The 21,451-nt window shown below is 42.8% G+C and overlaps 11 protein-coding genes across 11 annotated transcripts; 6 read left to right on the forward strand and 5 right to left on the reverse strand.

Moving 5' to 3' along the window:
- Positions 1 to 248: 248 nt before the first annotated feature.
- Positions 249 to 961, reverse strand: VTP01DRAFT_3859 (uncharacterized protein; the record flags this gene model as incomplete). Its single annotated transcript, XM_069382476.1, has 2 exons — positions 249 to 405; positions 705 to 961. 2 exons carry the CDS (start codon positions 959 to 961, stop codon positions 249 to 251), a joined length of 414 nt encoding a protein of 137 aa, XP_069235793.1.
- A 1,818-nt stretch (positions 962 to 2,779) lies between these two features.
- VTP01DRAFT_3860 (uncharacterized protein) lies at positions 2,780 to 4,350 on the forward strand (the record flags this gene model as incomplete). Its single annotated transcript, XM_069382478.1, has 7 exons — positions 2,780 to 2,902; positions 2,967 to 3,001; positions 3,061 to 3,246; positions 3,309 to 3,408; positions 3,478 to 3,615; positions 3,669 to 3,918; positions 3,977 to 4,350. 7 exons carry the CDS (start codon positions 2,780 to 2,782, stop codon positions 4,348 to 4,350), a joined length of 1,206 nt encoding a protein of 401 aa, XP_069235794.1.
- Positions 4,351 to 4,467: 117 nt separating this feature from the next.
- On the forward strand, positions 4,468 to 5,220 carry VTP01DRAFT_3861 (uncharacterized protein; the record flags this gene model as incomplete). The annotated part of the gene is made up of 4 exons (XM_069382479.1): positions 4,468 to 4,597; positions 4,662 to 4,832; positions 4,899 to 4,996; positions 5,062 to 5,220. 4 exons carry the CDS (start codon positions 4,468 to 4,470, stop codon positions 5,218 to 5,220), a joined length of 558 nt encoding a protein of 185 aa, XP_069235795.1.
- A 163-nt stretch (positions 5,221 to 5,383) lies between these two features.
- VTP01DRAFT_3862 (uncharacterized protein) lies at positions 5,384 to 6,326 on the forward strand (the record flags this gene model as incomplete). The annotated part of the gene is made up of 6 exons (XM_069382480.1): positions 5,384 to 5,494; positions 5,550 to 5,646; positions 5,702 to 5,788; positions 5,853 to 5,916; positions 5,986 to 6,208; positions 6,276 to 6,326. The coding sequence occupies 6 exons, from the start codon at positions 5,384 to 5,386 to the stop codon at positions 6,324 to 6,326; spliced, it is 633 nt and encodes a 210-aa protein (XP_069235796.1).
- A 736-nt stretch (positions 6,327 to 7,062) lies between these two features.
- VTP01DRAFT_3863 (uncharacterized protein) lies at positions 7,063 to 8,717 on the reverse strand (the record flags this gene model as incomplete). Its single annotated transcript, XM_069382481.1, has 4 exons — positions 7,063 to 7,231; positions 7,319 to 7,589; positions 7,651 to 8,213; positions 8,278 to 8,717. The coding sequence occupies 4 exons, from the start codon at positions 8,715 to 8,717 to the stop codon at positions 7,063 to 7,065; spliced, it is 1,443 nt and encodes a 480-aa protein (XP_069235797.1).
- Positions 8,718 to 8,830: 113 nt separating this feature from the next.
- On the reverse strand, positions 8,831 to 10,071 carry VTP01DRAFT_3864 (uncharacterized protein; the record flags this gene model as incomplete). The annotated part of the gene is made up of 2 exons (XM_069382482.1): positions 8,831 to 9,293; positions 9,356 to 10,071. 2 exons carry the CDS (start codon positions 10,069 to 10,071, stop codon positions 8,831 to 8,833), a joined length of 1,179 nt encoding a protein of 392 aa, XP_069235798.1.
- A 41-nt stretch (positions 10,072 to 10,112) lies between these two features.
- VTP01DRAFT_3865 (uncharacterized protein) lies at positions 10,113 to 10,824 on the reverse strand (the record flags this gene model as incomplete). Its single annotated transcript, XM_069382483.1, has 6 exons — positions 10,113 to 10,204; positions 10,251 to 10,343; positions 10,406 to 10,472; positions 10,543 to 10,679; positions 10,732 to 10,755; positions 10,812 to 10,824. 6 exons carry the CDS (start codon positions 10,822 to 10,824, stop codon positions 10,113 to 10,115), a joined length of 426 nt encoding a protein of 141 aa, XP_069235799.1.
- Positions 10,825 to 10,940: 116 nt separating this feature from the next.
- Positions 10,941 to 11,372, forward strand: VTP01DRAFT_3866 (uncharacterized protein; the record flags this gene model as incomplete). Its single annotated transcript, XM_069382484.1, has 2 exons — positions 10,941 to 11,130; positions 11,185 to 11,372. 2 exons carry the CDS (start codon positions 10,941 to 10,943, stop codon positions 11,370 to 11,372), a joined length of 378 nt encoding a protein of 125 aa, XP_069235800.1.
- An 85-nt stretch (positions 11,373 to 11,457) lies between these two features.
- On the reverse strand, positions 11,458 to 13,139 carry VTP01DRAFT_3867 (uncharacterized protein; the record flags this gene model as incomplete). Its single annotated transcript, XM_069382485.1, has 7 exons — positions 11,458 to 11,533; positions 11,591 to 11,954; positions 12,019 to 12,236; positions 12,307 to 12,393; positions 12,456 to 12,750; positions 12,817 to 12,899; positions 12,958 to 13,139. The coding sequence occupies 7 exons, from the start codon at positions 13,137 to 13,139 to the stop codon at positions 11,458 to 11,460; spliced, it is 1,305 nt and encodes a 434-aa protein (XP_069235801.1).
- A 1,334-nt stretch (positions 13,140 to 14,473) lies between these two features.
- Positions 14,474 to 15,547, forward strand: VTP01DRAFT_3868 (uncharacterized protein; the record flags this gene model as incomplete). Its single annotated transcript, XM_069382486.1, has 5 exons — positions 14,474 to 14,647; positions 14,706 to 14,771; positions 14,853 to 15,031; positions 15,244 to 15,268; positions 15,326 to 15,547. 5 exons carry the CDS (start codon positions 14,474 to 14,476, stop codon positions 15,545 to 15,547), a joined length of 666 nt encoding a protein of 221 aa, XP_069235802.1.
- A 2,200-nt stretch (positions 15,548 to 17,747) lies between these two features.
- Positions 17,748 to 19,915, forward strand: VTP01DRAFT_3869 (uncharacterized protein; the record flags this gene model as incomplete). The annotated part of the gene is made up of 10 exons (XM_069382487.1): positions 17,748 to 17,845; positions 17,896 to 17,931; positions 17,983 to 18,408; positions 18,472 to 18,532; positions 18,596 to 18,675; positions 18,751 to 18,913; positions 18,969 to 19,081; positions 19,157 to 19,279; positions 19,343 to 19,706; positions 19,766 to 19,915. 10 exons carry the CDS (start codon positions 17,748 to 17,750, stop codon positions 19,913 to 19,915), a joined length of 1,614 nt encoding a protein of 537 aa, XP_069235803.1.
- Between the last annotated feature and the right edge of the window lie 1,536 nt (positions 19,916 to 21,451).

Raw genomic sequence — 21,451 nt, forward strand, 5'->3', positions numbered from 1 at the left:
TCCATTGACTTACAGTTCTCGATAAATGTCTCTATATAGACTGCTATTCTGCGTCTGCTCTTCATGCTTCTTCCATTCCATTAAAGTAAGTTTTGCAGCTTCTGGATCTGATCGGGTCGACTGCAAAAATATTAACGACCAAAATTTTCCTTATTAATAACAATATCTCTCGAGAGTTGACAAGTTGCACCTCACTGATATGCAGTTCGTATAATTCTCATCGCCGTATTCATTGTCTCTCGCATCATCTAGTGTCCAATGAGACTTCTGTCGCTTAACAACATAATGAAACTCAGTGCGACAAAGCAATTGGCACCGACGAAGGCAACTTTGATATCAGACTGTTTACGGAGCGTTGGCCAACCCGTAGGCAATGATGCGAACTGGAGACCGAAAGCGACAAGACTATGTGATAAATCTGATCAGCAATTTACCAGCATTTTGATAGGTAACGCTCTTGGAAGAGGACCAAAAAAGATGCTGACAAATTGGATGAGACTCTTCTTCCAGTCCATTTGCATCTCCCGCTAAAACAGGATTCAGGCCTTTATTCCCTTCCTTTTCGTGCTAAACGTGCGCATTGCCTTCTGTAGATTCACTTCACTGCCAGGAATAAATATAATTATGCATGGACCAGATTTGTTTACTTACATTTGCTGAATAATTTTTGTACTTAAAATGTTAAAAGGGTTCCGTTTGATTACCGATCTTGGAATACAGTAGCATGGGGCGTATCAATATACGCCATGAAAAGAAGTGACCCGACCGGCGTTTCATCCTCGTTATCGCTTAGACCAAACCGGCAGTAGGCGAAGCATCCTACATTAGATGCAGGGTCTCGTATTGTACGGTTCCTGGTCTCGAAGTAACAATGTGAGGTGCCGAACGGGTTGCAGGGGATCGTCCTTACGAAGCGCACGCAAGTTCCCAGGAGAGACAGTCCGTTCAATGTTTTGATCATTAGCTTTATGATTCCAAAGTACTAAGATCTCCTTCAACAATAAAAGTGCTCGGGAGATTATGAAGGGAAGAGATACGGAGTGGAATCAGGCGAAAGGATGTACAGCAGGAAGTTGGCCTAGCAGTAGTGACGAAAGGTGCAGAAGAAATGGCTCTCTCGACGATTGAGTGGGAGAAGAAAACTGTATCCGCGACGCAGCTTCTTCTGCAACAGACGAAGAACATCCGCGTCAATAAATGTAATCTATCATACATGTTAAGTCTACCGTTGCCGCAAAGCAAAGATATATACACGATCGGAATGGAACGGCGCGGTATGTCTTCCGTTTTCCGGTTGTAGTATAAGAATGACTCTAACATTTATTTATCGTTCAGATTTCTGCGGATACATGTATGCAGTCAGAAAGTTGAAGGTGTATATTCTGCAAGCCTGGTCGACGAATTGTTTATACCGTTGCATCCAAGAGTCGTTGGTGACTTTCTGAAGATTCTGTTGCGATTGTTGGAGTATAAAATACATTGCGCAAAAATCGCCAATGCACGTCAGACAATATCTTTGATTGCTAAATACATCTAAAGGAGCAAATTTATCCGTTAGCGGAAGAAGCAGAGGCAGGATTGACGAAGAAAGAAAGCCAACACGGTTGTGCCAAATTGTTACAAGAATCGCTAAAGCAAAAAGAAAGCGACAAGGATTTTACGTTTATGAGTCGTGTCCTGCCTGACAGACTGAATTCTACTCTCAACGCAGTAATCGCGTGCTTGACAATGGCAAGAACTTGAAAATAGTGAGAGCAAAGGAATTTAGACGGCAAGAATGTCACTTGCGCGTTCGAACAGAGAATACCTTCAAAGATAGTGTATAAGACATGGTGTATTCTTAATAGTCAATCATCCAATCCTATTCTAAGGTCCAATAAAACCGGATCTGAACGACATATTGTCCGTTTTCCATCATTGACTTACTCTTTCATATGTCACAAGTCGAAAAAAGACGACATGCAGAGCTCAATAAGTTGAGTGATGCATCGCTGAAGTTGAGACCATGTATTGATCTAGTGGTTAAAGAATATTAATTCCAGTAGCGCAGTCGCCACGCGACAACATACCTCTTGTAATCCTCAGAATACCACCGATCTGAACGATTTGCATTATTACGGACAAGAGTCAGGCATCCAAGGGAGACTGGTCTCTGATTTTCATTTAGTTATGCTACTTAATTTTCAGTCGTGTAGGACCATATGACTATCTATTGTTCATAACCATACATTCAAAAAGCATCTGAGAATGGTTGCTTGTCGGTTTCTCATACCATGTCTACAATGGCTAGGAGACACCATCTTTGCGGATACAAAATAGCAGCCTGATTTCAGCCGTCATTTGTATCTCTACCGATTGACTTCCTCGCAAATTATTTGTACCACTCGTCGAAGGCAATCTTGATCGATCTAATCATCGTCCCTAAATATCGCTGTGCATACTCTAAGTAGTAATATGGGCAGGAAGTCGTCGATCTTTTGAGAAGTAGCAGCTAGTCGAAATAATCACTGGTCTCCATTCACAGACAAAGACCTTTAGACATTTTTTCTCCTTCGCGTTCGTCGCCCGCATATTGTCCCTATTTTTCTCTCGTTTACTTACATTTTGAAGCTATTTACTGTGTTGTTTTGCGACTATAGGATAATCATTTGTCACCATTGCCTGATGCAGGTCTGCAATTGATAAAAGTCAAATACACGTAGTCTCTCGGACTCTATATCTTCAGCCCAGTCATTAACTTCCAACTACCGGCGATTTACCGGTTTCCCATAGATGCGCAATGACCGATACACGCACCTCAGTGTTATCACCGTGTGGTTATGGAAACAGCAGCTGTGGCTACTGTCATTCAGATGACACGTCTTATACCTACGGAGTTTGGGCTCATTCACTGACATGCACTGTAAGGAAACAAATGCATTGCTAAGGAGGTTTCAAACGTGTTGAAGACTGAAAGTGGAACACAGGATTACCAAACGTTTGTAGATCATGGTTGGCGCAGGTCACTTGTCACTTGAACGCATGAATGGATACGAACCAACAACTGAATATGTACCTTAGGTCCGGAAAGTATCTGTATAAACCTGACCTAAGCAAAAGCTGCTGTCCACAGTATACGATACGACTGGATGCAAATGGTTTTCAGGCAACAAAATCTCAACGTAAAGTAATCAACAAGTTCAACCGCTACATTGAAGGTTCCTGGCAGCCAAAGCATGATGGTGCGGATGAGAATATGAAGGAAAAGTAATAATATCCAGGCGCTACACCATTTTGTTAATCATTAACTTAACGGCGTCTCGCAATAGATTTGTCCGGTCATCTAAAGTCAACTATGATACATCTAGGAGCCTTGCAGAAAATATCCACAAAGTCGAAGATAAACATGACCTCAATCATGCACTAAAGGTAAATGTTGATTACAGTGGTTATGGTTTTGAAAAAAGCGACATCTAATGACTCGATTTGGTACACTAGATTGAGCTTGAGCCATCATCTTTCAGTGATGAAAAATACCAAGTTTACAGAAAATACCAAATTGAAGTTCACCGTGATAAGCCCTCAAAACTTTCAGAGCGCTCCTTTCGAAGGTTTCTTGTCGATTCGCCTTTGCAGGTAACGTTCTCATCTTCATTTCAAAGCAATTGCATATAAACACGGATTCTTAGCCAGAGCCTTTCCCTGAAGGAAAGCACGGCTCAGGATACGGCTCTTTTCATCAAAAATACGTTATCGATGGCAAACTGGTCGCAGTTGCGGTTCTAGACATTTTACCCAAATGTGTCTCCTCTGTTTACTTCATGTATGATCCAGAATACGCTTTCCTCGGCTTGGGAAAATACAGTGCTTTGCGAGAGATCAGTCTAGTCCAGGAGTTCTCGGAATCGATATCGAGCGATCTGCATTATTATTACATGGGTAAGTGTGGAACTTGGGCGAGTTGTCAGTTACCAACGATTGTGCGACCATCGAACAGGCTTCTACATTCACGATTGTCAAAAGATGAAGTACAAAGGCACATATCACCCATCAGACTTGCTTGACGCGGAAACGTACACATGGTATCCGATTGACGATTGTAAAAAATTACTTGACAAATCGAAATATGTCGTATTTTCGGATCCAAAGAATGAAACTCGCCGAGATCCTGACAGATTGCTCCCTGGCACGATAAATCCGAAAGATGTCAAAATGCAAGATTTAGGCAGATTACGCATAGCATTTGAGGATGGTAACACTCTACCTGTCCATCTGCTGTGGAGAGCTATGCCACAAGAAACTCGCGACGCTATCAAAGATTTTATTGCTGTAATCAGCCCGGATATGGCAAGCCGTGTACTCATACAATAACCAAAAACTGGTCACAAACAAGTTTACCCTACGTTGTAACTGCTATTATGTGATATAAAGGAGTAATGGACAAGACTTTCTTTTCGAAACTCTCTTCTGTCGCCTCTTGTTTTACGCATGGATTTCAAGCTGTTGCTACTATTACTTCTGACCATCGTAGGTCATCCTATTGTCGGTCAAGAGACAGACGAAGCTCTGTACCCTTATGGATCGAACCCGCCTCGCGTGAACCCTGATTATTGCGTTGGTAATATTCTGGATGCTGGCCCGCAACTAAGGATTCCGGTCTGAAACTTTTGTTACATGGACAGGATTCAATATCACCTATCCTGTGAAACCGGGAAAGACCTACAGGCACGGAGAAATGGCTCATCTGACCTGGGAAGTTGACCCAACAGTAGCAATACATCCCGACCTTGTCACTCGCATTCGTGTATTAAATGATAAGCAGCGCAATATCTACGCTTTTGGTGAAAATATCTGTAGGTTGAAATTTATTGCTAACTCGTGGAAGTAATTTCTGACAACACATTGGAATGGATGTGTAGCGATTTATACGTATAAGAACAAAGGTTCTGTCGTATTTCCGATGTACTTACACGATGTCTTGGGACAGTTCCATTTTCGGATTATGGTGAACTACCCTGTAAGACCGGATTATTATATGCATACACGGTGGTAAGCTGTCGCTGACTACAGATGCAAAATTAGGGTACATCACTGCACTGTGTTTACGAGTCTGTTCCTTTCACCGGGATCCCTCCACCCTTACAGCGCTACCAGGCACTTGAGACTCCTCAACCAAAATGGGCTCTCCCGAATGCTGTTCCTCTTGTTACTAAAAATCGTTTGGAGGCTTTTACACATTGATTCGTTGATAATTGGCAAGCCCATGTACGTATAACAGCTATAAAGCTGTTGAATAAATGATAGTTATTGAACGTAAAACCAGGTGTATGAACAATATATATATTTCATTATGCTTGAAAGGCGAAATCGCTCTTTCCTCTTTCCCGAAAAGCCACTTTGTAGCATGTTCATACTTACCGAAGTCGAGGACACGGTAAAGATTGAGCCAAAAAGCTTTAGCAAGACAGATAACGAGGCTATTCAAGATGTTTTGAATTACAAGTTTGCCAACAAGGTAAAGGTAACGGTAACCACTTCTTTTACGCGAGCTCACCAAGCCTTCATCCTAGGTGATCCCCGATGTTGGTCTTTGCATTTGCGTACACGACATTTTACATGCAACTCCTGGTATTATCTTACACCTCGACGGATGCAGCTACGTGAAAGGTAAGACCGCAAAGGTAGAGCACTGTGGTTCAAGTTATTAAAAATTCTTTTCAAGCGAAATTTCGGCTCGTTGTCTTTAAACCATTTGTCGGTGAGGTCTTGACAGGGCGTGTCAAAAGCTGCACGCCAGCAGGCGTAAAAGGTAAGAAAGAGAGCAAGGTCGTGTCTGGTTAACCACTGGGAAGATAACCTAAGGACCATTACAGTGACGCTCGGATTCTTCGATGACATACATATTCCTGCGGGAGCACTGCAGATCGGATCAGAATTGTAAGGCTTGTCCAACCAATACCATCTACTGACCTATCAGAGATAACTTATTAGTTCATGGTAACGTAGCGATCCTGCAGAGCAACTTTGGGTGTGGAATTACGAAGGCGAAAAGTTGTTTATGGATATCGATGAACCTATCCGTTTCCGTGTGCTACGCGAAGTATTCACTGACAAGACGCCTACTGCCAGCATGGCAGCCAATGCCGGTCGAAGGCAATCAGCCGCAAATTTGACTGCAGTCAACGATTTACAGGCCAATTCGGCAAAGATACCACCTTATTCTCTGACAGTGAGTGTTGAAGCAACGACGTTAACTTTCTGCGCGGCCGTACATTCTAACGTATATGAATTTCTAGTGTACTATACAGGAAGATGGTCTGGGTTTGCTGTCCTGGTGGGGCAGCTAAGTGTAAATAATCGAATATTATGTAAAAGTAGTAAAAAGGAAACAATGTTGATAATGTTGATAATATTGTGTCTGTCCTGTTTCTCATCCAACTAAATGCTTGATATATGGAGCATATGTGTTGTGTTTCTCAATCACAAGGAAACGAGGAACTCATTGGTGACTCCGACATGCTGCTCAGCGACCTCCAAGTATGGGATCTTCAAAATGATTAAAGCCTTTCTGCTCACGCATGAAACCCATTGTGTCATCGTTTGTTTCTGGGTTGTCAGATAACAGTAAATAATCATGCAAGACGCTGTAGCTCCGCAAGGGAGTTACAGTTGCGGTTAGTTCCGTCGAGCAACAAAGATATAAAGGACAAGCAAGATATTTTAAATGCCTGCTTTAAATCCTTGTGTCTGTGCCTGAGCAAAATGGCTTTCGAAAACATCTTTGACAAGTACGTTAATATGGGCGCCGGTCAGTGCTGCATTTGCAAGTCGTTTGCACATAAGACAAGGTAACAAGAGAACTTCAACGAGCCCCCCTTCCTGTAATCTAAAGCATCGACGAATATGAATAGAGACTGCCCGCAAAACAGATAACGCAGAGCACCATATGTAGTACCTTTTGTAAAGGACATGATACGAACTTTTTCTGCCTTGCTACGCTCCATACTACAACGAAACTTTAATAAACAAACTACTGTTCGTTGACCTCAGAGCGCGCATTTTTTCGGCTGAATCGTGTTTATTCTACTCCAATTTGAAACGATCCAAATAGGACGGGCAGTAAACAGGGAGATTCGGATCAAATGAAACGATCTGATTTTGTTTCTGGCTTGATGGCAAAAATAACATTTTCCAAAGCTGTTTTGCCAGCCAGGCGTGTGTCATCTCGGATGGATGGAAACAGTCAACGTCGCTGTCAAAAACAAGTTTCAGACTCTGATGTTTTGTTATTGTTGTTGTTACCACTGCTGGGAGAGTGAAACACTTGAGTAATATTTACCTGATAGCCTGTATCGGGAAAGTATTAATGTCTGCATTGATGGACTGGAAAACAACGGCGAACGTATCGTTGACTACGGTGTTTCGAACGATTGTTTGGAGAGCAGAGTTGTATTGTGGCGTAAATTGACTCATTATTGTCCGGTTAGCTTCCGTGTGCGCACATTCACACTCGTAATTATGGAGGACGAACGTGCTTTGATCAAAAGGTCGGCAGTACTCCGGATAAGTCTCAGTAAGTACAAAGATCTGATCCACATGTAAGAGCCCCACTAGGCAATATCATTTAGACGGGCGTGTTCCTCTGCTGACGCCATGTTTGCCATGGCTTACCTATCTGCACGAGCACATTACGAATATTGAGACGTATGCGTTCAAGAGCTTTCTGTATGTTGCTAGCAAACGATGTCGGCAGCGCTGACGGCGTGGTGCACGAGTGACAAATATCGTTAGAGCCGATAAATATTGTCAATAGCTTCCAATCGCTTGGTTGGATAAGGTTTTCCTGGTAGGCATCCTCCAATTGTTTCAAAAGATAGTCTAATTCATGGTCAAGGTTTTCACTTCGGGCTCCAGACTGCGCAGCATTCAGATAGTCAATAGACGGCCTGTATTGGAAATCTGGACACAGATCTTGCCCATAGCAGAATGTGAAAAACTGATCTCCAAAGGATGGTCCGTAGACGTGCGGTGTGAAAAAGCGAATTAGATTGGGCAGTGTTGTGGCCCCAACATCCTGCATGATACGCACATGGTTAGGATAGCGTTCGCACATTTGCAATGTGAAATTAATGATATGATACATGCACCACCCATTGCAAATGACACGCCACGGTGCTCTTTGAGTGTATTCAAACTGAGGAACCGGTTGTTTTGGATGCCCTTTGCAGCAAAGCCTGCCATTATACTGTAGCTGAATTTAGCATACATTTATTTTCCGGTTTTACAAAGTAACGCTACCTGTCGCCGAGTCCTGCTACTACGCGTATATCGTCTGGTCTCAAGTCTCGTACCGACTTACTTGGACTTTTTCTAGCAGGCAAACGTGGGCAATCGATTGCCAGGGGTACGTTGAAGTTCCCAATGACACCGCTTGAATTCTTGTCACCAGCGTTGTCACCATAGTTTGTACTGATAGCGCTCTCTAGTATCTTTGAAGTAGCCATAAGACTGCAAAGGATCGGAATCAATATTAAGGCCATGGAAGTAAGGAAGCATATGGGGAAGAAATCAAGCGACTTTTTGGCAACAGTTGCTGGGTTGATGTTATCAACAATGCTTTGCTTATCGTTTCCAAGTCGTTGTGGATCCTCTCGTCGTCGCATCACGCTCGTACGCATAAGCGTCGTTCCACTTGACGTGAGAGCTGATAAAAATGCATTGCCTTTAACGTAAAACATGGTGTCACGGCCAAGTCGAGCATCAAATGGAAATAGCAGGTATTTTATACAATGAAAAAATGCAATGAGTGGTGGCATGAAAAGGGGGGACTTGATAAGCTTTGGCGATTCGATCAGTTGTTTGCCAATTTCAATCTGTAAAATCGTACATTGATTGCTTGAGCTAAGCTTGGAATTCCCTCAGTGATAAGTTCAACGTGGAAGCCTTGATCTTGACACAATGACCAGAACCGATTTTCCTCCAATTCTTCCAGTCCTCTTCGTTTGTATCCGATAAAGATCTCAGTCCTGCTGGTACTTAGACTTTTCAGTGTCTTTGACAGATCTTGAAAGAATTCTGCTTCATAAAGCAAATCCGATGCAAGGATGATATCTGCCTTGTCACAAGCAGCAATGTGTTCCTCGTTTCCCCACAACAATTCTTGTACTTTTATCGCATTTGGTAAGAACTTGGATTTGTTCAGATCGACATTGTGATGGACCAGACTCAGCGCTTCTCCAAGTTCTGTGATGGTTACTTTGCACCCTTGACTGCTCCTTGCTAGGCTGGCTACACAAAGCCCAAGCAATCCTGTCCTATATCAACGGGTATTGCGTTAGCGGATACTGGATCCCGGACAGGCCAAATGCAAGGTTACCCGGCGCTTAGGTCGATAACATGGACATTGCTGAATATTTGTGGGTTCTGTTTATGCATATTCTCCAAAAACTGAAGCATTGCAAGAGCAGAATCCCAAATCTTGCCTGGGATACCTGCATCCCATGATTCTTGAATTAGGATCGGGTTTTGGTCTCCAAACATTCGAAATGTTTCATGAACCATTTCCGTGTGCTCTGGCCAAACTTCGATGGGTGCATGTGATGGTATAGAGGCCGAGGTCGGCTGTTCGTCCACCAAGTGTATAGGACCGACCAGCAGCGGCAGAGTATTATTGAAGAAACCATCTTCTTTTACATGGATATACAAATACCACTCGGTCGTGATAAACGGACTGGATGGTTTCGGTATCTTGTATTCGAAGCCGCCCTTGCCAGCTCCCTGGAAACCGGGTCTTTTTCGCGAAGCAGCGTGCTGCAAGTTCTTGTTCCATATAGCCAGTCCACGAATATCAACGGGCCATACTAATGGCTTCTCAAATGAGCGTAACTCACAAGCGATCTCGACAGTCTTGTCCGGTGAGATATCGGCACGACGAAAGAGTCCGAGCTCATTGACTAGTAGCAGATCAACGCGGTACCAACAGTCGAAACAAACGTTTTTGACAATGGGAAGACGTAGATTGAGTCTGTATTGAGCAAAATGGTTCTCTAATCGCGCACGGAACTGTTCGTCGCTCACTGTGTCGGTGGGCATTTTTTTCCCTGGTGATTTAACTTTAGGAACAGATAGATTCTCTAAGAAGTAGCTTTGCTGCTAACGCAAATGATGACGCCGACAATAACCAAGGCCATCCCGATCCAAGTATCTTGATGTGAACCAAGAACCTCTTTTAGTTGTTCATCGAGATTATCAGGTTTAGTAGTCTTCTTTACCTTTTCCACCCAGCTGCTCGCCCAATAGGAGCCCCGTAAGAAGTGAAAAGATGAACGTCAACGAGTTCGTGATCGGCACGGCAAGAGACATCTCTGAGAGAGTTCGGACACTTTAATCACTGGAACTTTGCGAATACAACGTTGTCAAAAAGTACCTGATTTGCCCAGCGTGTAATAGTACACGACAGATCCACTTAGATTGAGCGCGAGAGGCACGACATACTAAATGCAGCAAAACGATCAGCAATAGGTTTCGTTTTCACACCTTGGAAAGTTTGTCAGCTATCTGTACCTGCCAACGCGTCAGAAGATAAACAAGCTCAGCTGCCCATCGTTTTAGACCTCCTTGTGGGTAGCTGCGTGATATATTCTCAAGACCAGCTGTACCTGCCTTGATCAAAGGATTCGTTGCTCCCCAGCATATGGCGACTTTTCAGGTGAATGCCTTCGTTCAACTGATCACATTGATCACAAAACGTACCTAGAACGAATCCAGCGACGTGTTCTATTTTCGTGTCAATACTACTGCAACATCTGATAACACAAAAATCGATTGATTACTTGCGTAATACATTGGAGAAATTCATTCGGAAAAGAAATGATTAAATTCGCGCCTTCCCGCATGAACAGTCTTTGTTGTTTCTCATACACTCACGCAAAAGCAGCTTGCCCATTACTCGCATTGCAGTCATGACTCGGGATGAAGAGGCGAGGATAGAGAGCAATCCTCTCTTGAACCCGACAGCATCTGTGTCAAAAAGTGAGCGACTGTTGTATTATCTTACATGGCTTTGGAGAGTATGCATATTTGCTGTCACTGGCTCGTCAAGTGTTGCCGTCACTCGCACCATTTCTACTCGAGCGTTTCGATTGGAAGCAGGTAAGAGGATTTGCGAAGCTTACTAGAAATGTGTTATAAAATGACGGTGTGTAGGAACTTTGTACTATTATGCGATTTTCTTTTTTCTGGAGCTTGCCGTATACACCGTCATGCTTATCTTGATCGGAACCTGTCTAGGCCAATGGAAATTCTTCTGCAGGATAGCCTTCAAGATGTGGAGCTGGGCTCTTCCAAAGCATATCCGCAAGCAACGTTACGACAGACTTTCATACAATACATGATATCCTTTTATTATATTTTCTCTTCTTGTGTTCAAAGCGTTCTTTCTCTTGGGATGTCTCTAGCGAAATGTTTTTATTTCTTCTCTTACTCCTTGGCGACGGCTGCTGCTGCTGCTGCTTTCAATGCTTGATCAAAATCCCACTTAATATCGTCAATATGCCTAGCATCCACGAGTCAATCAAATTGGATCCAATTCTCCTTGTAGGTATTAACTTACTCGATACCAACTGACACGCGAATCATGTCCTTGGTCACACCAGCGGCAAGCTGCTCTTCATCCGTCAATTGTTGGTGGGTCGTCAGAGCTGGAGCGATAACAAGAGTTTTAGCGTCGCCGACGTTAGCAAGGTGGGACGCAAGCTTTAGATTCTCTATGAATGCTTTCAGCGAACCCTTGGCGCCGAATGTGAGCACACCACCGAAACCATGTTTAAGATATTTCAGGGCGTTTGCATGAGTTGGGTGGTTTTCTAGTCCGGCATAATTGACCCAATTGACATCGTCTCTAGCTTCGAGCCAGCGAGCTAATTCCAGGGCATTGTCAACATGGCGCTGTACGCGCAAAGACAGCGTTTCCAATCCTTTAAGTAGATGTATCAATAAGATTCATTTTCCTATTTCCATTGCGGATGATTTTGCATTTACCTTGTAGTATGAGGAAAGCTCCAAACGGGTTGAGGCATGCGCCAATATCGCGAAGCGCTTCAGTCTTCACGCGGTATGTAAAAGAAAGGGCTCCGAAAGTTTCCCAGAAGCGAAGACCGTGGTAGCCTTCAGAGGGTTCTGTGAACTCTGGGAATTTGCCGTTATTCCAATTGAACCTTCCCGCGTCGACGATGACACCGCTGATCGTTGTACCGTGACTATATAGAAAATGGTCAGCCATACATATGCTCACTTGTCACCATCCATGTCGCCCGTTTCCTATCATACCCTCCAATCCATTTTGTAGCCGAGTGAACAACAATGTCTGCACCGTGTTCGATGGGTTTCACGAGGTAACCTCCTGCACCGAATGTGCTACACATCACTGCATTAAACAGCATGACCTTGAGCACGAATGCATTCTGATATGCACTTACTTGTCGACCACCAGCGGGATACCAGCATTGTGAGCTACGCGCGCCAGTCCCTCAAAATCTGGCACGGAAAATCTGGGGTTACCGATACTTTCGACGTAAACGGCTTTGGTGTTCTCATCTATATGCTTTGCGAACTCCTCCGGATCGTCGCTTTGCACAAACTTGACCTTGATGCCAAATCTTGGGAAAAGCACCTTGAATTGGTTGTACGTGCCACCGTATAAGCTTGAGTTTGAGACGATGTTGTCGCCTGCTTTGGCAATGGTGGTCAGAGCAAGGAACTGGGCAGCCTGGCCTGTTGTTGCAATCAAAAATCAGAATATGCACGTGAATATGAACAAGGTTATCCGTGTACACATACCTGATGACACCAAAGTGGCGGCTGCACCTTTTTCCAGAGCAGCAATACGTTTCTCAACTACATCGTTGGTTGGATTCATCAATCTATGCCACAAAATCTTTCTTAGCAAACGGATTGTGGAGAAAACCCCGAATGATTTACCTTGAATAGATATTTCCAGGTTCTCGCAACGCAAACAAGTTTGCACCGTGATCTGTGGAATTGAAAGTATAGGAAGTAGTAGCATAGATTGGCACGGCCCGCGCATTTGTGGTCTTATCGGGCTCTTGGCCAGCATGGAGTTGAAGGGTATCAAAATGGAAATCATGATCTTGGTTGGGCATAGTAACAAGATATAGCCGAGTTAAGACTGTGAGAAAACGAAAAGCTTAACCTTTTATAGTGGCAACGATTGGCAAATTTTGAATGATGATGGTGCAAGTTTACTGCAATCAATTCACTGTCCGCTTTGACGATGTCTTCCTGAATATTGCGCAATGGGAATTACTACTGGCCAGACTTTTTCTGGTGATTCTAGTAATTTTGTCTGTGCCCGAGCTGACTGGCTCTCTGCCTATTACACAACAAATCTGTGCTTCTCGTCAATCTAAATAGAGTTTTGTATGCCTTGCACTTGTCATCAGTTGCATAAATATGTTACAGTTTTTATTGAATTGGAAGGTTTACCAATCAGAAGTTAAGTCAATTCAAATCCGAAGCCAGTTTTACACAGCACACACAATGCGAAGCTCGAGATTGCTAGAATTGATACGAGGATACAACTTCATGTGGTGGATAATACTATTATCAGCTTTGTATGCCTTCCAAGCATGCCATATTTATGCAATGGCGCTACAAACCTTTGCAGGGATTGGAGCACCGGTTTGTTACTAAGTGTTGATAATGAGGAAAGCTCCCACGTACTGCGGACTTGCCATTGGACATTAACAATGAACCACTCAAATCAGAGCCGAAGTCGCTCAACTTCATTAACCGATGCAATATCCAGGAACTGAATACGCGCACAAACGGCGATTGTAAAACTTTTTACTTTTCAACGTCAATAAAAGTCCAACTCGAACTCACGGATTTCTTTTCTCACACTTTTGACTGCTATTCGTAACCAAACCACGATTGTACAAATGGAAGCTATACGATCTACCGCTTTCGAAACTGGGAAGCACTATACGACAAGCGGAAAGAGTTTGCCCGTGTAGAGGGTTTCAAAGACTATTGATCGCAGCAGTAGCAAAAATGCTAAGGGCACGTAGTATACATACTTGAAGCGCGTCCATGGCGGCGAGAATAGATCTCATCATGGCAAACTGGAGCCTGGAAATAAAGAGCATGACGTTGAATCGAAAGATGGTACCGCACATGTTGGTGTATAATGAATAGCTCTTCATATTAATATCTTTTGTGTTTCAGAGTGCCGAAGAAAAAAATCCTTCGACGATTTATGTCACTGTCAACGTGTAAAAAGAACAAGCCAAAACGTGTTACATTGGATGCCCTTCGACTAGCTTTATTAGCGTCGTCTTCCACGCTGCAGGAGCGCGGGCAAGCGCTGGTGAAAATATAAAAAATGCTTCATGGGCGATCGCATATGTAGGGCGGTGGCGCCGGATTTGCATCAAAGGGGTCATTAAATCATTACAATCGTAAGCAAAAGAGAACAATGGAGGGTATCTTCACGCACGACGCTGCTATCAAACGCTCGAGGACGTTTCCAGAGGTGTTCATAATCGACACTGCCTACAAAACGTCAGCAATCAAAATACCTCTGGTGAACATTGCAGGGATCGATAACGTGTTATCTGAACATTCTACAAACATATTGCGCACCTTTTTTGTGGTATATGCGGTCGTCACAAATGAAAGAGAAACGTCGTAAAATTGGGTCTTAACAGCAACTCAACTCAGTACTTCTCGATAACGAAACGAAACCTGGCATTTTCGTCACTGATGACGATAAGGTACTTAGTGCAGCGCTACGTTCATATTTCCCTGACGCACCTCATATCCTTTGTGCATGGCACATCCAAACGAATTTCCAGCTGCATGCATCCAAATGCCGAAAGCAAGACACGGAGGAGTATAAGGCTATCTGCAAGGCGGTTGATGATATGATCTTCAAACCTACCAAGATAGAATTTGAAGATGCGCTGAACAAGCTCAGAATTGTAATCAGAAATGCGCCGGAGGCGAAGACTCTTGACGATTACATAATGAGTAGGTATATCAAGTAACGTTAACGCTGCTATACAGATATGTAATTAACTCTTCAATGAATGCCAGACTTCTAACATATAAAGAGCGCTCGGCAGGTGCATGGGTTGAACAACATGTGCATTTGGGTGCACGCTCTACGCAGAGAGTAGAATGAGCTCACTGGAACATCAAGCAGATTCTTAACACGCCGGTCTGCTTTCTCAAACTTTTCAACAGTATCCATCTTTGGTTGACCAAAAATGTAAGCCAGTATCCGATAAAAAACATAAGATGCTCATACCAAATATCGTCTACATAGGACCTCAGCAAAATTCATGCTTATAACAAAGAAATGCTCACAATGAGGCAATTTAAGTTTCAGAATAGTTACATGGATGAGCAGATGAAGAAAACGCTGAGACCTTTGCAAGCCATCATTTGTCTTTCTGCCATCAGCAATATTAAGGATGAATTTTACAAGGCTTGGGCAGAGGACGACAAGCACGAAGGTGACATCGACTGCGAATGTCTATACGAGTAAACTCCAAGTTGCCGTTTCAACATATGTTACCGAATACGAAGATGAAATCGTTCTGCCGGGTATTGCTGACGAAAAATGGTAGTTGCAGGCACCACGTCGTGAGTATTCTGAGAAAGTATTGTGAATAAATATTGTCTCATTTACTAAAAGGCATTGGTTCAGACAGGCACGACGTTTACTTATCGCAGATGACGTTGAAGAACTGTGGATCTGCATTTGCTCGGGCAATGGATACCGTCACTTCCTTCTATAGAAATGCTGTAAATAGCAGCAGTGATTAGATATCATTCATTTTTGAAATATATCATTGCTACCCATAATCCAACGCCGCTGGCTCCAAATTTGCACTGGCCAGAAATTGATCGTTTGTAAAAACCTGTGATAGCCATCCTTCTTTTTCCCTTCTTTCAAAGTCTTTTGATTCAAGCCATATTATATCCTCCAAAGAAGTAAGCGCAACCCTACTTCCAAGATAATCTTTTCTTTGATTTAACATATATCATAATAAATCACAGCTCAGAAACATAAAATACACATCACCAAGGTTAGTATCATGACATTATCTATTGATATACATCGTTCACATCGCTTTATAGCGTCGATTTATAGTTGGATACATCCTGAATTCCTCCTCATGTCATTACTGGCTTAGTTTCTGTAGATCCGGGCGGATTCTGTGGTTTTCGCGTTCTGGCAGCCCAAATCTACAATGATCAGAGTCGCTTTGCAGACTTTAAAGCAGATGTACGCTACCATATGCGAAAGAGTAAGAGATATACCTCAAGCATCTTTGCTGTCGTTCCACCGTCGAATTTACACGAGCTTTGAGAAGTGTCTCTTTCGGAATTGAAGAAGGAGAGAGCCATCTGCTGGATGGATTTTGCCCCACGAAGCATTGTTTCGACGCTGCAATTCTTTGTCAAGTTACAGCTGGTTCTTTTCTACGGCCGGTCGCAGTTTTCGCCACAGAAACCGAGATACAACACATCACAGCACTCTATTTCCTATTGAAAACTCCATCCACCGGCGCCCGCAACCACAGCCGCTAATTGTCCATCTGGTCAGCAATCATTTCTATTCTTTATCAGTGAGTCATAACATCAAAATTATCTGGCCTATGGTTTCCGCAAAACACAAGGAAGCATGTTGCGATCTCGGATTGCCCACGGAGAGCTATAAGAGAATCCGGAAATATTTGCATATAAAAAAGACTGAAACTACAGTCGATATACACCCAGTTCTTCTTTAATTCATAAGTTCCTTGTATTAGTTTATATGATAATAAGTACATGACGACTGAATGATATGCTGGGAAAACCTGAACGTAGATGCTCTAGTTGAATGCAGTGACGACAGGTATATCTTTACTACTGTATGTGGACAGTTATCAGGTCGGCTCGGACACAGACAAAATTACTAAAATCACTGGAAAAATTTCTGTGCCTGCAGTAATTTCCTTGCGCAATTTCCCACACTCAGTGATAAGTAGATGGATAAAATCGTTGAGCACGCTTGTTCTCGAGTAATACAAATCCAGAGAAGCTCATAAACACCATCCCAATAAAGTCCGTATGTATTATTATCAAATTCCCCAGTTACAGCAGTGTCCCAACTTAAGGATAAAACCTTTCCAAGGTAATATAAATCTTTCATCTATTCCGTTAGCTGACACATATCATTAGATATAAGCAAAGGATTAGAAGTAGAGCTGTTGGACAATCGTCTCTAGAGTAAAATGTACAGCCTTAATCACAAACCAAAGCTGAACCACAAAAGGCTTGGTTCTTCCAGCAGTCCATGTTCTAGGCACACAGGCCGCAATTTTCAATAAACAGAGAATGGTCCGTCGGTTAATGCTTTATCTGCCGAGGATCCTGCCCGGAAAAATCGACAAACTGGAGTTCAACGACCCATTGCTTAACGGCAATCAGTTTGTGGACACCAAACGCATCCGAACCATATTAGACCAAGTGACATTGTCAAGCTCTCCTTCGCTGTACAGAATTTCCACCATATAGGCAAGGAGTCTTTGTTTAGAGGCAAAGAATGGTATTGCCCACGAGCAAAAGTTAAAAATATTGCACTTTAGTCTAAAGAAGAACCAAACAGTACCATGAAAAGGAAATCCTTAGTCGTTATGAAACATGTCTCCAACATTTGGATATCACGATAACAGGAGGACAGACGTCACCTTGGTCATATGGCGTTTGATAAATTCCAATCGGCCTCTCTTTCAACGCTTGTCAATGTCTTCCCCAAAACGCGATTTGCTCCCAGGAACACTGACCCCAGCCGAAGGTATGTACACAAAATAGCTTCTTGATCAGATCGTCTAATACCCTTTAAAGCCATCGCCTAGTTTCTGGAGAAATGCGCCAGAGACGGTAAGGCGCCCAAGATGTCGATGTTCTTATTGCAGGGACAGCTGGCACTAGGTCACGACGAAGATTTATTGATCCACTCGTATTACGCCGTATATGGAGTGATAGGATCATAACGGCAGCGATAAAAGCAAACATATATGTCGAACACGATGTTGATCCGATCGACTGGCAGAAACTGGTCAAGGTGAAGTCCGATATCAGTGCGAAAGCCAAAACAACCACCATTCAGGAAGGTCGACGACAAACCGTCCTGGATCTATGGGTCGCTGAAAATGATGCAACCGCGATGTGGCTGCGACGGATGCAAAATAGGCAACGACAGGAATCAATCATGGATGCGACAGGAGAAGAGGTTGATGAAATAGTCCCGATAGACGGATGCTTGATTTACTCAAATACAAATAGGAAACGATTGTCGCAACTGCTCAAGAACAGTCCCTTGGTTTGCATGACCGGTTACATGCCACGGAACCTGAGGTAAGCAGGTAATATCTTAAGGCTTTGCTTTGAATTGAAATAAAATGCATGAACGGACGACAGAATACCCTCGGACATCACTGTCGATCATCATCCAAAGCGATTATTTTCCAATTACAGCTTAGTTTACAATGATTCCACACAGGAGGAATTGGAAAATGAGACGGAGCATGCATGGGTTCTATAGGACGATACGACAGATGGTTTCAATGTTACCGAAGCATGCCGTAATTTCGCCAAAGTTTCAGCACAGCTCCCAAAGCCCGAGTCTTTATCGGATCTCCGTCTTTTATAAGTATGCATTTTTCATTGGCGTGCATGGAATACTTAACGTTTTTATAGGGCATTGAATAATATTTTCTTATTTGCATCAGACTTGCCGAAATCCATCACGAAATACTTTGGATATGATCGACATTCTGCTATCCTTGACAGCCTGATTCATGAAAGCGAAATAATAACACCAACCAACAAAGTTCTGGGTTGGTGCATGCGAGTTTCTTTGGTACGTATTTATGCGTTCGTGGCTCATCGAGACTGTTCTGAAAATGCAAATTTAGTCGAGACTGTCTAACTGGATATCCATCATGGCAATGAACTCGAGATTCCTCAATGAAGCGGTGGAGTCAAAAGATCCACTTGAAATATATACAGCCACTGCTCTCTTACAACTGTAAGATATTCTGTTTGTTTCCTTCTTTTTTGCAATGGTAGATAGTATGATTAATTTGTGAATCACATCGTATAGAACGTCAAGATTTTCATTTTCATCGGCCCCAGATACCAACGTCGAAGATACATTCGAACATGCCTATCTTTCTCCACTTCTACATACGGTTTTTGAATCTGAAGCTCTACTGAAGACCAATTGGTAAAGCATGGTGATAATTGGATATTCTACTGTTGCTAACATTTCTTTGCAGGCAAACAAAAGCCTCACAGACACCAAAGGAACATTGAAACCGGACTTCATCGTTTACGTGAAGACAATCAACACGCATGGTGAAATCCTGGCTGCTGAGTTCAAGCCTCCGAACGCCGTTTGCCAACTGGAATCTGATAAAGTAAAGCTCAGCAAAGAAATGCGTTTGATGTACAACAGACTGGTGATTTTTGGTGTATCTAATCAGGTCGTCTGCGGGATATTAGTTGAAAATCATACTATATCAACATTTAAGATGGATATGCCGAGTCCAAGATTTTATCGAGTGACAAAACTTTCAGAAGCTGCCATCTTCAAATCTATCAGAGAATTCAGCTTAATTCCAGATATGCTTGTAAAAATCATGCAAGTTAAGGTACGAAACAGGAAGATCGATAAAGAGAGAACCTATAGTAATGGAATGAATGTGAGTAGGACATTGCCCTGCTGACGGCGAGAAAGATCGAAAGGACAATGGTTGCAAAATCGTCGAACTCAATAGCAATCACACCATCACCTCCGTTATCATGGTTAGATCAACGTACCTGCACATTGGTCAAGAAAAGAAAACGCGAAATGGAGTGATTTTTATTTTCGTTATTACCATAATACAATATGTTGCATCACCAGGTGGATTATGACGATGCGTATGCAAACACTTCTGCAAAGCCCGCATGGATTCCGGTCCATGATAGATTGAATTTCCAATTACTCAAGGATCTAAGATAGGTCATAAGCATCCTGTCCATTCTTCATGATTTATTTGCTTGCAACTAATCAATTTTTTCGGGCTGAAGGCACCGGCCTACCAGGCTGGGGCAATCCAAGCATTATTCGAACAATGTTGGGACAAGTGGAAAGGAAATATGCTATATTAACCATGTCAACTTCCTCGTTCGATTTAAAATCTGCTACAAATACCAACCAGAAGCACGATAGGAAACAGTCAGCTGTATACTTGCATTGTCGTTGGATCTTACCAGGTCATCAGCAGATCGCTGATATCCTCTGTGTACAGAAGAGCAGTGGATTCCTGTGTCGAAATATATTATACGCCTTGGCAGTATTTAGTTATGCACACCTTTGCAAGGCAATGTTTCTAAATATAATGAGGCCTGGATTGCCATGTCTAAACGATTACTCCATATTGTTTAACCAATTGAAGGTTTAGTCTTAAACCCGTCGATTGACCCTGCAACCATATTGCAAGAAGGAACTCCTGGATATTTTCGGGAAACTCAATGATATATAATACGCATAGGATTATCAAACCGGGAAGTCGTAAAAGGATTGCATGGTACAATTTCTCTTTGTGAAGATGCCAGTTGTTCAACTAAGATTTGTCAAATTACATGGTCGTATTGACAGCTCTAACGATAAATTACAAATTATATCACAGAATGGTTGTTTATTCTGATGGTGACAATACACTACATGGATGCTTCATTACTATATACGAATTTCAGGCTGTCTTAAGGTGGCATAGGAAATACCCAAAAGGATAAGGATTCCCACATCGAATACAGAGGCGTTTTGTTCTACTTGCCGCCCAAGCAATGCCGGAATTTAAGCATTGAAGTCAGGCGCTTGGGCATCTTTGCGAGCTGCTCCGATTCTCCAGGTGGAGGTTTGCTTTCTATGCGGAACACGGCCTTGCTGTCATCAGACGTCGCACTCACTCTTGCTGGATTGGTAAACTCTCACACATTTACACAGAACATAAAGGAATAAAATATTGGTATATGTACATTAGTGTATGTACAATACGATGATTGTTAATAGCTTCAATGATGCTGAATGGAAAAACGCTCTGCCCAGTCCCCGTAGCGATGAACAGACCCTCTGCGGCGAGATGGATACCAAAAAGTTAAGGAAGCTTGCTTACCCGGAATGGAGACTACACATGTTTGGTTGGGTGGATAGACGAATAAATAGTCGTAGCTTACTGAGCTGAGACTGGGGTGTGCTTAAAGCGGAAACAAGTCACAACTGTCGCGTACCGTACGAGAGTTTGAGAAAATAATGTATCCAGCAAAAGAGTACAAATACAGGGAAGTGCTTTCGACCTTGTCAGCAGTAACATTGAAAAGTGTAAGTGAATCCTCAAGGATACAGTTTAAT

The sequence above is a fragment of the Rhizomucor pusillus genome (genome assembly GCF_041956525.1).
Source record: "Rhizomucor pusillus strain CBS 183.67 unplaced genomic scaffold VTP01scaffold_19, whole genome shotgun sequence".
Taxonomy (NCBI): Eukaryota; Fungi; Mucoromycota; class Mucoromycetes; order Mucorales; family Lichtheimiaceae; genus Rhizomucor; species Rhizomucor pusillus.